Raw genomic sequence first — 15,239 nt, forward strand, 5'->3', positions numbered from 1 at the left:
ATTTCATATGAGATGAATAAGATACAAATATTTAATATGGCATGATGCATCTTGGAAGTGTTTTGCCTTAGTATATCATTCTCTTTAAAAACATTTGCACAAACTTTTGCTCCTGCTTTGTAAGCTCTCCCAAAGCCTTTAAACTCATATTCCTTTGCATTAGGGTATCATTTTCTAAACAAAATGCTATCTTGAAAATACTACTTTCAACTGAATGTGTTGCTTTTAGGAGACAACATTTGTGGAGAATATTAAAATTATAGTCTCACACATATGCATTAATAGTAGCAGCATTGCTGCTTATGTGACAGATCCCTTCATGTCACAGGTTGCAGGAATGCTTTTCACAGTGTCTTCTGAGGCTTTTGATTCAGTCACTGAAGAGAGTGACAAAGCTTTGGCCTTGAGTTGGGGCAAAACAGATGAAGAACAGGAAGAGTAGTTTTTCAGTTTGTTTACATGGCTAAAGCACACACAGGTTGAAGGAATTTGCCTGAAGTCACACAGGAAATCTTTGGCAAAGCGGGGAACCTTGCTAGTCTCAAGCCTGGTCTACACTTAAGGATTCAATGGTATAAATATACTACCAGCTGAATTCTTATCAGCAGTTGCTCCCAGGAAGGAGGAAGCTTGTGCATGTGTAGCATTGTTTTTTCTCTGAGAAACTGTAAAATGAAATGTTTGATGGTTTCAGAAGGCATTTTTCTAGAATAAAGTCTTTCCACTACTATTAGTAATTAACTGGTAGACGCAACTACCCAGATTAAGCATCTGGAGAGAAAACAATGCCAGTACTTGCAAGGACTGTATTTGAAATTAAACTAAAGGCATCTCCTGATTTATGTTATTTTTTTCATTGCAGTATCAGTAACAGTGAATAGAAGATTGATAAATAGTCCTAAATTCAATTCTTATTTCTTTTGTGTCTTAGATTTATACATTTGAATATAGCACAGAAAGCCTTTTGCCAGCTTTTAAATAGTCAGATAACTGTCAACACTGAATAAGTAAATAAATGAATTTGAAAACTAATAAAATGGAATAATCAAATCTATAAAGTGCTTAAGATTGTTGAGACCAAACATTGTTTTTAAAGGCTGTTTTGAATTTTTACATACTGTCTTCCCTAAGTTCTCATAGGACATGGAGGTTATTCTGAGTTACATTTTCTTTATGCTAAGCAGTTTCTTTAGGAGCTGCATGATGCTTCTGAAGCACAAACTGTCCAGTGAAACTGAGTAAGTAAACAAGGGCCTGATTTCACCCTGTGCTAGTAAAATCCTTTGGTGTTTCAAGACTTTTAGAGTTAATTGTATCAGAATGGGTAAGTAGCTACAAATTTATAAGTTTGTAGTTGCTGGTTAGATAATTTTCAAAATTATCAACATCATCAATGTTTTCCTTCTAAAAGTGTGTCTGTTCCTGCCAAGTGGATAACTGAACTAACAGGTTTTCTGTGTGGTTTTGTTCTTTATTTCTCTAGCCTCCAAAACTCTTATAAACAGTATGCTACGGGACCCTTCTCAGATTCCAGATGGAGTTCTAGCAAATCAAGTCTATCAGGTATTAATCACAGTTGTCTTTTTTTCCTTTCTTTTTTTTTTTTTTTCCTGTGGCAATGCTGTTATCTGCCTAGCAGAGTAAAAGATTTTAAACCTCATTTAATTACTGTCATCGTAAACTATCAGCGAGGTCAGGGTGCACCATAAATGGCAATGCAGTATTTGTGAGGGGAGCATTTCACTTTTTAATAGCTTGCTTTTATAGTGAATAAAAGCGTGCAGTTTTTGTTTTCTGTGATTAAATCTGAAGAGCATCTGATAGCCTTTTTGAAGAAAAGTAATTACTGTTTTTAAGATACTGTTTAACTGTAATGGTTTTGTAGTTGCCTATCACTATACTACTACTCTTATTTCTCTGCAGTGTACTGTGAATGACTGTTGTTATGGACCACTGGTGGACTGCATCAAACAGTATCCTTTCCCATAAAATTTTAGGTGCGCAATTGACGAGCTTAGACTGTGTGGAAGAGATGTGTCTAGCTTTAACCTGACATAAAGTTCTGCTTCACAAAACACGTTTCATACTCCTCTGTTTTACATTCAATCAGCTAGAGGGTCACTGCGGAGCTTTCTTTTTTACTTTTTAACAAAAATCAGATGGACTACAGGAAGTTGTCAGTTCAGTGGCTACATGTTCATATGCCTGGTTGAACCTCTTTGGTTTTGATTAGTTGAAATGGTGTCTGGTTTTCTGTTAAGACTGGTTGACCATGCTTTGAGTGGTGGAGTTGAACTGGAGGATCTCTGGAGATACCTTTCAATCTCAACTGTTCTGTGTTTAAATTAATAGGTTGCGTAGATAGTGTTCAGCTTTATGGCATTGCTTTGTTATGAATATGAGCATTAATTGGAATGTTTTCAAATGCAATTCAGGTGTGATTGACCAATTCGTATTTTTCAACTTGTATCTAACATTCCAGTACAGTTCTTTTACTTTATCTTCTTCTTAAAGGAAATGAGGCTAGCTGTAGAAAAAAACCCTATGTAGCTTGATTTTTAAGGGATTTTTTTTTTTTAGTGTTGAAATGGTTAGTTAGAGATCCTCAGTATCCAGTGAGAATACTGAGGGAACTCCACACAGTACTGAGTATTCCAAACTAAGATTACCATTTGTTGGGAATGAGCACTGTGACCCCAAATCTGTTTTAATAAAGGCCTGAATGAGTACCTCTTCTGTTTCAGTCTGCTATCAAAAGAACAGTTTCAAAATCATGGCCTGCTATCACTGAGCAGGCTAGCAAGGCAATTGCCTTGCAAGCCCTAGAGAATCCCTGTATAAATTTCTGCATGCAGACTGGGAGAAGATCTTGAGTTCACCGTACAGTTGCAGAATAGGAAAGCTACAGTGATGTTTAGTTATGCATGAAAATCCACACTTCTTGTAGTTTTGATACACATGGTGGTCACCTCTTAAAAATATGTTCTTTCCACTAGAAACACTTGCCTGGTGTCTAATACAGACCCAGCCCTGCTCCCATTAACTTTAAGAGCAGCAGGATAGAGTTCTAATTGTATTTGTATTTTGTGGTTTTAATCACAAATTTAAGTATTCAGTGAGGCTATCTTCAACATTAAACACAGCTGTCTGAAAGTGGATTAATCTAGTAAGTTACACTTTTTAAAAGGTTGTTGTTCACTAATTTTCATAACCAGAATTTTAAGATTAGTATTTTCTTGATGAACGATCTGGCTATCATTTTCTGACAGTGTCATGTTTAAAAGTAATAATAACACACACGTAGAATTATGAACGGTTTTTAAGAATAACTTGCCTATAGTCTAAAAAGGTCTTTTCTATCCTCTTCAGATTCTGGTTCAAGTGAAGTTATTGAATGTGCAGTGACATCAGTGAGAATAATGAGGAGTTTTTCAATTCCATTTTGATACAGAAAAATCTAATACTAAGCTGTGTGAGTGCATTATCTGCAAGTATGTTGCTGAATTAGATGTTAATTTTGAGGTGCATAAAATAGTTAAAAATCAATTTAAAGTTAAGGTTTTAAAAGCATAATGTCTTCTGAAGAATTGCATATTGATTTTAAATATAACTATCTAATTGTATATGCATGGACTAAAGTATGAAGTCAACCTCTTTCTAAATGCCAAGAGGCTATTTTTCAGTAATAGTTCAGATGCTTACGGGAAACTAGGCTGTGAGATTGCATGAGTAGAAAATGGCTTGTGAGGTTATTTACAAGTTTTGCCCCATGGTCATTGCCATACATCAATAACAGGTATTATTATAGACTAAGTCTAAGTGTTTCTGCTTGTGGTGTATTATAAATTCTGTTTGCAGTATTTTTCTTCCATTTTTTCTGTTCTTCATTTGCCCCTTTTGTTCTGTAACTGCTGGTAGAGTTTAACATAATACATAGTTCCAATTGATAAAAACCATGTGTGTGTACATAGGAAATGATTCCAAAGAATTAGTTCTTTTGCTGTTCAGCATCAAGTGTTGATGTAAATAAGTAACTCACTCTAATGGTAAAGTGATCTTTACTTTTCAGAAGTAATTCTAAATAGAATTAGGATCTTAACTATTTTTAATGTAAGATCCTTTATCATGACGTTCCATAAGATTGTTCTGAAAAGCTTCCAGAATAGAACTTTGATCTCCAAGAGGATACATTAAAAATATTTGATGTGATGACTTTTTTACATATTGCTAAGAATAGCACGTTGGATCAACAGGCTGTCACTGAAGTGAAAAGGACTTCACTATGACATATTATTTCATCCTTCCCTGACATTAGTTCATGCTTCTGAAAAATCAATTAAAAGAATGTTTTATTACAGTAAGATGTTTCAGATGGATGTAGTGCCTGTCAATTTCAGAATATAAAGAAAAAAACACTTTATTTCGTTCTTTGCTGAATTAGAGAATTGATACACTACTCAGAAAAAAGCAATTTAAAAGGTATTTAATGACATGTTTTAAGCTCACACTTACTTTTAAATTCAAGGGGGGAAATGGAAATATTGCCCTTATTTATACTGAATAAGTGTGATTTAATGGGTCTTAATTTTGTAAAAATGTATCCTGATGATAATAGTAGTCTGATTTTCACAACGTGCTAAATGCCTCTGAAAATCCCTGCAAGGAATTTCAAAACTTAAGAGTTCAAATCACTAATTGCTTCTGAAATGCAGATGAAGGCCAATAAACTTTATCATTAATTACTTTGCCTATGATGTTTTTCTAAAGTTTCTTCTTTTCCAAAGTAATCTTCCATTTCTTAACCTAGAGCTGTCAGCGCTGTTGGGCATGAGCATGAAGTCTTGCTGCAAGAAATGCTTTTGGAAAAAAATCTCTCTTTCATAGGTAAGAATTTGTAGTAGAGGCTAGCCAGTGAATCCTTAACTTCAAAGAATTTGGTGACTGTTTATTTAAGAAAAAAATAAGCCTCAACACTTTTGGTTTAGGTAGTAAAGGAAGAGTAAAAAATGATTGATGCTGTACATGTTATCTTTTATTGATTTAGACCTGAGCAGGAACTCAGTTACCTAATACCCTATATATACAGCACATGCACAGGCTTGCAATTAATATTTTATAGAATAAGTAGCTGAAAAAAATGCTTTAATATCTGCTGCAGTATTACTTTTGGTGTCATGAGATATTAGCCATAATCTAGGCCTTATGAGACTTAGGAGGAAGCATAAGAAATATTAGCTTCAAAATGCTTTATGTATTAAAAAAACTGCTAGAGGATTCACTCATTTAGCTTTTCTGTGCAGTTTCTGCTGAATTTTTGCCCACTGACTCCCAACCAACGCAAGCACTCTTTTCGCAATCCCTGTATTTAAAGTTAAGGATTAATTAGTTAGGAAGTACTTTTCATTTTTTTCTTTTAGCCTGCACTAACGTTTCTTGTACGAGTGCCGTTAAAACAATGATTAGTATTTAAAGCATCATTTTTCTTACTGTGATAATAAACTTAACAATGACTTCTTAAATCTTGTATTCTTTATGTAATGAGACAGTAACAAAGTGAAATGCTGTCTGTTGAGTGTTGCACAACATTTGTGTGATCAGGGAATTTTGCTGGTTTTACTAGAAACTATGATCTCTCCTAAAGCTAGATTCAAGTTAAGATTTTGGAAACCTTAAAGAAGCTTAAGAAATTGGAAAGATTATTAAGGTTTTCAAAAAGTGTGTCCATATGATTAAGGAACAGAGTTAGTGTGCTCTTTTATTTTAGACAAAAATGAAGAAAAGACAGGAATAACTATTGCATGCAAGCTTGCAGATGACACTATGAAAATATTGAGGAGCTAGTTTTTCCTACTTGGCTATAAGAGCAGAAATACAGGTAACTGCAAGCTGTAATTGCAGAGGAGATGTTGAGTTAAAATACTAAACAGTTCTAGGAACAAAAAGTATAAAGCAAACTGCCAGGGAAGGTTATGGAATCACCTTCAATGAAAAATTCAAGGCTAGACTTGACAGTCATCCATCAAAGCTGGTAATGAAATCAATCCTGTCACGATACAAGTGGACTAGATGATTCACTAATGGATCTTCAACCCAACGATTATCATTTTATTTGCCTTGTGCAGGCTTGTGTAGTACACAAATCAGATTTACATTTTAATGTTTCATGACCTTGGATAAGCATCAGTTTTGTCTTTAGAAATAAGCTGTAAGAAATTTGTGCTGTCAAATCAAAATATCTAGAATGGGTTAACCCATTAGAATATAAAGATATAAATGAGAGCTTAACTTATTGTTTACATTTTATGTATGCTGAAGTATTGTTTATCATCATTTAAGATATGTTAAGTGGTTGTATTTATTATTTCTGTGCATTGCATGTGTCTCTAAGGTTCCAGGTATGATTTTTTTTAAAAAAAAAAAACTTTTCCTAAGTATCTGCAAGATGAACCCTACTGAACCCTTCACAATAAAATTTGTCCTTTCTGAAAAATTAGTTACAAAAATGCTTGAAGAAAACCTCAGGAAAACAGAAGAGATGACAGTATTTCCTATAGGTCAACTAATTCAGGCTTTGATAGGCTATGAATAAGACTGCATTCCAGTTTTGAAGGTGGCTTATGACTTAGATTGCTGTACTTTCAATTCCATTACTTTTTAACATGTGTTAAAGAAACAGAATTCTTGCAGTTCCCATGTTATTTAGTTATTAGAATAGAACACTATTCCAGTGTACTATTCTTCAAGAATAGTCAGGATTTTGTACCACTGTATTCACCTGGGCAATAGAGAGTCTATTACAGGAGAAGAAAGCATATTCAAAGAACACAGTGAATATAAAATGCCCCAGTGCAGTCTTGGAGCATGAAACAGCTTTTCAGGTCTAGGACATAATTTGACTGTTTCTGGAGCAATTAGCTTTCAAATCCTACAGATCAGGATTGGAAACTATACAAACTAAGGAGTTTTGCATTTTATTAATCCATTGTTCATGAGAAGCACATCATATACCACATCCTCTTTTCAACAAAAACACAGCTCCTGAGTCTTTATCATTTTGCTTGAGATTAAAGTGATCAATGGAAGCATTCTCTCAAAACAGGGTAACAGCTTCGCTTGCCATACTGAAATGCCACGAATTTCTAGGTTCTGTATAGGATCTTTATTTTTTTTATATCTTTGCCATGAATATATTAGGAAAGCTTTTAGCTATCTGGGGAGGTACTGGCCTTTGTCTGGAATCTTGTCCTCCTTTGGTTCCCACCATGATGTCCCTCAGTAGTAGCCTGGATAGAAATCATGAAATCTGATTGGCGTAGTCTTAAATTTGCGGTTGCTGCTCATTCATGCACCAACAGAAGAATGTTTGGTTTCTTTGTTATATCCAGAGGCTAGTATAAGAACAATGATGTGTTAAATGGTTATGACTGAGTGTGAAGTTATGGTAAAGATGAAGCTGCAGTTTTGTTGGAAATCTAAATTAATGTGGACTCCGTAGACAAACTACTTACTAGGGCTGTTTCAACGTAATTCTCAAATCTGAGGATGCATAAATGTAACTGTCAAAGCTGCTGTGGGCTGGCTTTCAAGCAGTTGTTAAATTATTCTTAATCCATGCAAGAGTTTAAAAGATCTTTTAAGGTGCAGAAACATACCTGGGCTGAGAAGCTAGGACTTCTTTTCTTTTGGTGGGGTATTGGTTTGAAAAAAAAGTTTATAGTGATTGTGGGGAATTTCTGTAGTTCTCTCCCCCCCTGCCCCCCATGTTGTAAAGCTTCAAAACACTTTAAGAGATAGAAATATATAATTATGTTCCTGCACATGATAGACAACCCACATCAATAATAAACGTGGTTTCTAACATATTTTCCAATGTTTATCACAATACAAAATACAAAACATTCAGAAACAGATTTAAAAGAAAGATCATGTTCTTTTTCAAGCCATGTGTTAGTATCAAATGATTTTAAAAGTAATCAGGCATCCTTGAGAAAAGAATCTGCTGAAGAATATTAAAAGTAATGCTGATGCAAACTCTGGTTCAGAGACCTGCCAAGTTGACCTGTCAGGAAATGTGTTTACATCTGCCCTGGTTTTCAGTGAGATTTTTTAAGGTACATTTCCATATATTTGTGGTACTACCATTTGTTAGATGTAAAAGAGTGAACTTTCTCTTGCTATTTATTTGTTCTTATATAATGAAAATTTGAGCTGGGACATCCTATTACCTTTTCTAGACAGATTAAAACAATTAAGAGCAAGTTACAGTTAAATAGAGCTGGATAAAACTGGATTTTTTTTGTTTATTTTTATCAAGATTAAAAGGTTACATAGAACATTAATTCACCTTTATGTGATGGCGTAAAACTCTCTATTCATAGGTTCTGTTAAATTAGAACCTTGTTTATCTTAACATTTATCCATATTCGAAGTTTGAGATAATAGTGAACCACCAAGTCTGTGTCTAAATCCTAGAAAAGTTTAATTGCTAATCGGGTGATATAATGAAGTGTTGCATTGCAAAGACTTGTATTTACAATATAGTGTGCTTGCAGCAAAGAAATACTCTTGAATTTCAAAAGAAATACTAAAGATATCAAAAAGAATAAACAGCTATTGCTGTTTACACTGAAGTGAATTTACAACTTTCCAAAACTGCTACTGTCCCACTTTACTATAAGTTCACTATATAAAAAAAAGAACACTTCAGACATATTCTTCAATGAGAAAGAGAGGGGAAGTTTGCTTTAGGCACTTCTAAAATATTTTGATTTCTAAGCGTGTATGTTGTCATTAAAATGTTGCTTGGACTCAAACTGCTGACCTTTCAGGATATGCACAAAGTATTCAAAAACTGAGTTCTGAACATTGGCCATGAAACTACTGTCCTAACCTGATAAATGGATTGGAAATAAGCTACCCAACAGTGAGAATGGACCATTAATTTTAATCAAAGGTGATGCAGAAAGGCGAATGGGATGCATGACAATGTCAACAGCCCAGTAGGTGTTAAGGGGCTACACAGCCTTACTTGTTACTAGGTAGTGCCATTAGTTGAGCTTGGGTGAAGACAGAAAGCCATGCCTGGAATTGAATGACCAGGTCACTCCAAATTCTAATGGAGAAATGGCGTTTCAGAAATACCAGTGTAATGGTATCGGAAATCAAGGACAATAGTTTAGAAAATATTAAGAGCTTGCTTGGGCTTTTCTTTTTTCTTTCCCTTTTTTTTTTTTTTTTTTTTTAAAGGTAGCATTTTTTGTCTTTTGCTCCCTCATTTTGTCTTGCTCATTCTATTGTTTTTTGAAATATTTGGCTTTAATGTTTGTAAGCATTAGAGCTGTACAGTTAATGTTAGCAGAATTTCTAAATCTTTGTATGATCTGAAATTGGATAAAATCTATAGAATGCAGAATGCAAGAGAAACTGAAATTGTGGCTTCTCTCTCCTTTAATAAATTTCTGAAAGAGAAGGGTTTTCTTGTTCTTTTTTTTAACGACTTTATGCTAACATAAAAATAAAACCAGGAAGGCAGCTACAGTATATCTACATTTGTGGTGTTGTAGGATTAATCTTAACACTTCCTAATATGGGGAGACTCTTCTTTCAATAAGCGAACATACCTCTTTATTTTGAATATTTGGGGGTTATAAAATACTGTATGACAGCTTGAATTAATGATGTTTATAATGAAGACATAAAAATGCAGGGATGACAAAGAACCATTTTTATATCCATGCTTCAGGTTTTCTACAGAGGTTCATTTAATCTGACACAGCATTGCATGCATAAGAAGGATATGTATGACTGCATTAGTAATTCTTATACTCTTATTTAAAATAAAATTAATTATGCTGCTCTCTACTTAATAGAATACTTTTATAAACAATAGTTCTTATTCTGTATGTATAGCTGAAGATCAGCTTCGTGCAAAGGGTTATGACAAAACACCAGACTTTATTTTAGAAGTGCCAGTAGGTAAGTCTTTTGAAAGAATTTTTATTATTTTATTTTGTGTAGAAGTGTCCATGCTAAAATATTATGGCTATTTAAATGAAGTATATTGTAGGATACTACCAATTATTCTCCTATTTCAGTAGTTACCCAATAATTTTAAGACCTTCTAGTTTAGGTCAGAGAGATTTGATACTAAGTAATATTACTCAGCGTTTCTTCATTGGTCTCTGCATGTTTATCTCTCATTATCACAAAAAGAAAGAAAGAAAAACAAGCAACAATAAGAACCCCCAAATCCTTGCTCCCTCTAACCTGGTCTACCCACTGTCTTTATGAACTGAACTCTGAAATGCCTGTAATTGTCTTAAACTTCTAGACCAAATCAGTTCAAGGCGTTATGTAACCATTACACCTATAGGTTATTGCATAAAGGTTTGTCATTGTGCAGTTACTCTTTTGCCATCACTTTGCATCTACATACAACTCTGCAGTTCTCTATTGTTTTTTTAAAATTCTGCATGGCAAGAAGTAAGAAGGAATAAAAGTAGGTATATAGGTCATGTCAAAGTTCATCTATGTTTTCTGGTCTTGAGGCCATGTAAGAAAGTAATTAGATGACCTAGTGGCTGGGCCATGGAAGAAAAAACATCCGTGTTGTCCAAGTGTAAAGAGTTATTAATCACCTTTTGTAAATTGACTTTCATGCCAAAAGACTCATGCTTTGCCTCCATAGAACGCAGCACCTGCCTATGCAGATGTCTACTTTTGTGTCTATCAGAGAAAATAAGAAGACTGAAAGCACTGTGTGAAAGTCACATGCATGACTAGGTTTTTCTTCTTCATATTGACAACGGCTGGAATTCTTACTGAGATAACTCCTTTTTGTACACTGGCAAAAGGAATTGAGTGTGTACTATAAAATGTCTCACTACTCAGAAGAGCTTGAGATACCATCTTCCAGCACCATAATCTATTATCCAATAGGTAAACAACTATGTATATGAGAGTCTTCTGAAAAGTTTTTCAAGATTTTCCTTAACTCGGTGATGCTTGTATTCCTCATCATGTTTCCAAAAAATAAAAATGGTATTGATGTTAATAAGAGGTTATATGTACAAAATAAAAATACCTTTGTAACTGAAGCACTCCATATTTGAAACAGTGAAGTTTTGGCATCCTAATGATCTGCAATACACTCTTGGCAAGCCACGCTTGGCGAGTTTTCAATTAATTTCTACTCCTTCACTTTCTTACTTCTTATTTGTGGAGGCTCTCAGGAAGCTACCAAAGACTTGAGGGGAGGAGGGAACAGGTTTTTATCAAGTCTTAAGTTAGCAGGGAAGATTGTGAGATTACAGAATTGCAGAATAGTTGAGGCTGGAATGGACCTCTAGTGGTCATTTGCTCAGGCAGGTTCACCTGGAGCTGGTTCCTGGGACCATGTCCAGATGGCTTTTGAGTATCTCCAAGGATGGAGCCTCCACAACCTCCCTGGGCAACCTGTGGCAGTGCTCAGGCACCCTCACAGTAAAAAAATCTTTCCTGATGTTCAGATGGGCCCTCCTGTGTTTGTGCCCGTTGCCTCTGGTCCTGTCACTGGGCTCCACTGAAAAGATGCTGGCTCCCTCTTCTTAACACCTGCTCTTCAGATAATTACATACGTTGATAAGATTCCCCGATATACACAATATGTACTTGGTATTAAGATACTCACTTTTGCTTTAGAAACATGAAGATTATATCCCAGTTATTCAGGAGCCTGAGTGAATGGAAACTAGAATAGTGACTAGATGGAACTAATTTTTTTAATGCTTGAGAAGGGAAACTGGTAAACACCCAAAAGAATTCTTAAGTTTGTAGTATTACCCTGTTAGAAATAAAGTTAAAAATAGGCATTCATTTGTTTGTGTGGATTTGTCTCTAAAAACTCAAATAGTGATAGTACATTACTTTTTTCAAATTATTTCAGTCACTTGGGATGTAATTTTCTACCAGTTGTCCAGTCTGAACTAATATGTGGCGGTCCTTGCATTCTCTTCTTCATGACTTAATATATAGCTAGGCAAGGCAGATGTTTCTTAGAAATTGTGTCTCAAGTGACTATGCAGTTTATACCTCAGCTGTTATATCTCCCAGGGTCTACAGGTATTGGGGAGGTATTAGGTGCAGGGGTAGTATGTAGTAGTATAGGCCTACACAAGTTAACTTGGTTACTGATAGCAGGGTAGTGGCATACAGAGCTTAGTGTGGTGACTTCATGAGTTATTTACCCAGATTTCCCAAGGAACTTTACAGTCTGTGGTCAATCAGGTACTGCCATAGCCTCTTCTAATCTTTCTTTATTGTGCTTGAGTCTGCATGCTCTTTGAGTACCTTATCACAGGTCAAACTTGGGCTAAGACATCATGGCTATGAATTTTATAGGCAACTCAAAATAAAGGAAACATTTTTTAAATACCTCGATAATGATACCCCACATTACCTTTTTGGAGAAAGAATGATCTTTTAGAGTGTTTCTCATGATTTCTCCTGCAAAATTAGGTTGTCAACTTCAGAGAGGACTTTCCTTTTACCAAAAAAAAGATAATTTTATTAGTATTAGAAAGTCATTCCTACAAGAAATGAGGAAAGACATAAACCAAAGCAAATCCCACAGCACTGAAAGAAACAGAAATTCAAAATCACATTTTTTCACATAAGCCTTCTTGTTCCTAACTTCTTTCTGGTGAAGCATTGCTAATTTTGCAAAAGTAAGGAAGCAGGTATACATCTGTGATAAACTTCCTTGCCATTTTTAACACTTTCCACTCTGGATTGGTGAGTAGTTCTGTCTTTAGCACCTTAGCTAACTGTTTTGTTATACACCAGAAGTTTTTGATTCCTTACCTGACAACTCCTTTCCAGCAAATTAAGGGTGAAAGTAGAATGCAATTGCACCTTAGTTTAGGTTGGATTCTGTTTGTGTTAGAATAAATGCAAGTATTTAGAACAGGGTGTAATTACACTGAAATTGATTTAATTATCCATTAGAATATTTTCTGGTACTTTTTTAAAGAATATGTCCTGTGTGCATATTTGAAATATATTTTTACAAATATGTAACTCTCCTGCAAGCATGAATTAGGTAGTAGATTGGGGAGTAAATGGGATATTCCCAAACACATTCTTACAGGCCGTTAAGTGTGATTCTCAGAGTTCAGTTTATTTTCTGCTGTCACCCTAGCTGTTGAAGGACACATAATTCACTGGATTGAAAGCAAAGCCTCATTCGGTGATGAAAGTAGCCACCAAGCCTACTTGCAGGACCAGTTTTGGAGCTACTGGAACAGGTACATTTCTGTTATTTTTCCTTATAGATAAATACGACTGCATTTATAAAAGAAGTTAGTGGAAAAAACACTTTTTTATTAAGCCATGTGAACAAAATACATGTTACTAATCTGGCGTTTTGAATGTCGTTATGTCAACTCAGAATGCTGAAATATTTATGAAAAATTCACATCGTAATTGTTAACATGCAGCAAATATATATGGTGATTTCACAATGATGCTAGATGACAGAATAAGTTACTTTGGTACAGAAGTTATATGTCAATTTTTTTAGTGCCTAACTTTGAAGGAAGATTTTTGCTGTAACGTTTTGTAATAGCTGCAAGGTGCCAAATTTATTATAAAATCTTCACAGTCTAATGAAGTGCGCTTTGATTATATCTAGGATTGGGGTTTTTTTTAAATAAAATATTTATTTATTATCTACATTTTAAGCAGTAATAACAATGATCTTCAAGCTAAAAAAATGTTGTAAGTATTTGCAGGAACATAAGGAGGGAGATAAGTTGTGCTGGACAGAATTTCTGAACATGTTGATGATACTGGTATAAAGATCTTTTCTTTTAAAGATGGCCAAAATAGTTCTGCTTTATTCTTATAAGGGTCGTTATTGTATGTTTTTATATGTCTTTCCATGGTACTAGAAGCCTCCTCACTGGAGGATTTTTCTTCCGAAAAAAGTCTTAAACACGATGTTTTATCTTCAATTCTGTTTTTGTATGCGGTGGAGCCCTAAGCAAGGTCGTGAGTGAGGTAACTGAAAGTTTTAATACAGGATTTTTAAAACATAAGTTTAGACGTGTGCTCAGTGTTTACAAGAGACCATCAATGAAAGCTGAGAGATAATCGAGAAGATGGCACAAACGTGTGAACATGTAACAAATAGACAGCATGTGTCAACATCAGAGACTAGTGTGGTGACCATTAGTATTCCAGCTGAATATGAGAAATGCCAAGGTGAAAATAGCTAGCCTCAGCTTGGGAAATAGCTTAAAAGCAGGTTCTGTAGGAGGCAGCAGAGGAAGGGAAACCAAATCTTGATAACATCATCAGAGTTTGGAATTATTATTTGCTCTGCAGCAACATTCCTGATTGATGTGAGAAGGACCTGCTTTTATTTGACAATCCCAGAAAGCAGTGACTTGGAAAATTTGATTCAAGGTGATGGGAACCTCAGAAGACTGACGGTTGTTGGATGAAGATATTATACTACAGGAAAGTTGTAGAAGAGAATTTGTGAAGCATGTATCCAGAATACAAGACTTAGAAAGACATTTGAGTATATACAATGTCTAGGCAAATTATGAGAGTGGCAGGAAAGATGCTGATGCAAATGGTGCTGAACTTGGACATCAGTGTAAATAACAGGAGATGGAGCATCAGACTGGGAGGAGGCCATTAGATGTACTGGCTGGAATATTTTTTGAGGAGAAAGGATGTGTTTGAAGGGATCTGTGATGGTATCAGAGAAAAGCAGCTCCAAAGTGAATTTTAAATAGATAAAATGAGCATAAAGATATTAGCTAAGTTGAGATGGGGTGAAAGTTGGATAGACAAGTAGGATGAAGACACTAATCCATTTGTTGTTTGCCGTAAAATTGCCATTGCAAAGTTGAAGTTGTAGTTTCTGTCTTTTCTTGTGCTGAACGAAATGACCATCCATGTTTTGGTTTGAGCTATAAAATGTGTAAAACATTTGAGAATAGTGTGTACCATTTGAATCTGACATTTCCGAAAGAAACTTTGCTTATGCTCTTTTCAGGAAACCAAGACATAGCTAACTTCATTTTAATTTTACTGTGTACTAATTAATATTGCAACTTCAAAAATGGAATAATGTCTCTCACTGAGCTATTAGTCAAGTACTTTTAATGTTGCAAAAGCTAGCCTGAATTGACACGTCGATCGATTAGACTGTTTTGGAAGTGGGTTTGAGATTTTGCCAAAACTTTTGT

At 34.9% G+C, this 15,239-nt stretch overlaps 1 protein-coding gene across 1 annotated transcript in view; it reads left to right on the plus strand.

Annotated features, from left to right (window-relative positions):
* Positions 1–15,239, plus strand: part of CDIN1 (CDAN1 interacting nuclease 1) — a 126,739-nt gene that overhangs the window by 50,515 nt on the left and 60,985 nt on the right. Inside the window, exons 7-11 of the mRNA XM_086462877.1 lie at positions 1,484–1,563; positions 1,924–1,973; positions 4,817–4,884; positions 9,910–9,975; positions 13,178–13,283. Coding sequence (XP_086319003.1) covers positions 1,484–1,563; positions 1,924–1,973; positions 4,817–4,884; positions 9,910–9,975; positions 13,178–13,283 — 370 coding nt within the window. The remainder of the gene's footprint in view (positions 1–1,483; positions 1,564–1,923; positions 1,974–4,816; positions 4,885–9,909; positions 9,976–13,177; positions 13,284–15,239) is intronic.

Source organism: Leptosomus discolor, chromosome 3 (genome assembly GCF_034619465.1).
Source record: "Leptosomus discolor isolate bLepDis1 chromosome 3, bLepDis1.hap2, whole genome shotgun sequence".
NCBI lineage: Eukaryota > Metazoa > Chordata > Aves > Leptosomiformes > Leptosomidae > Leptosomus > Leptosomus discolor.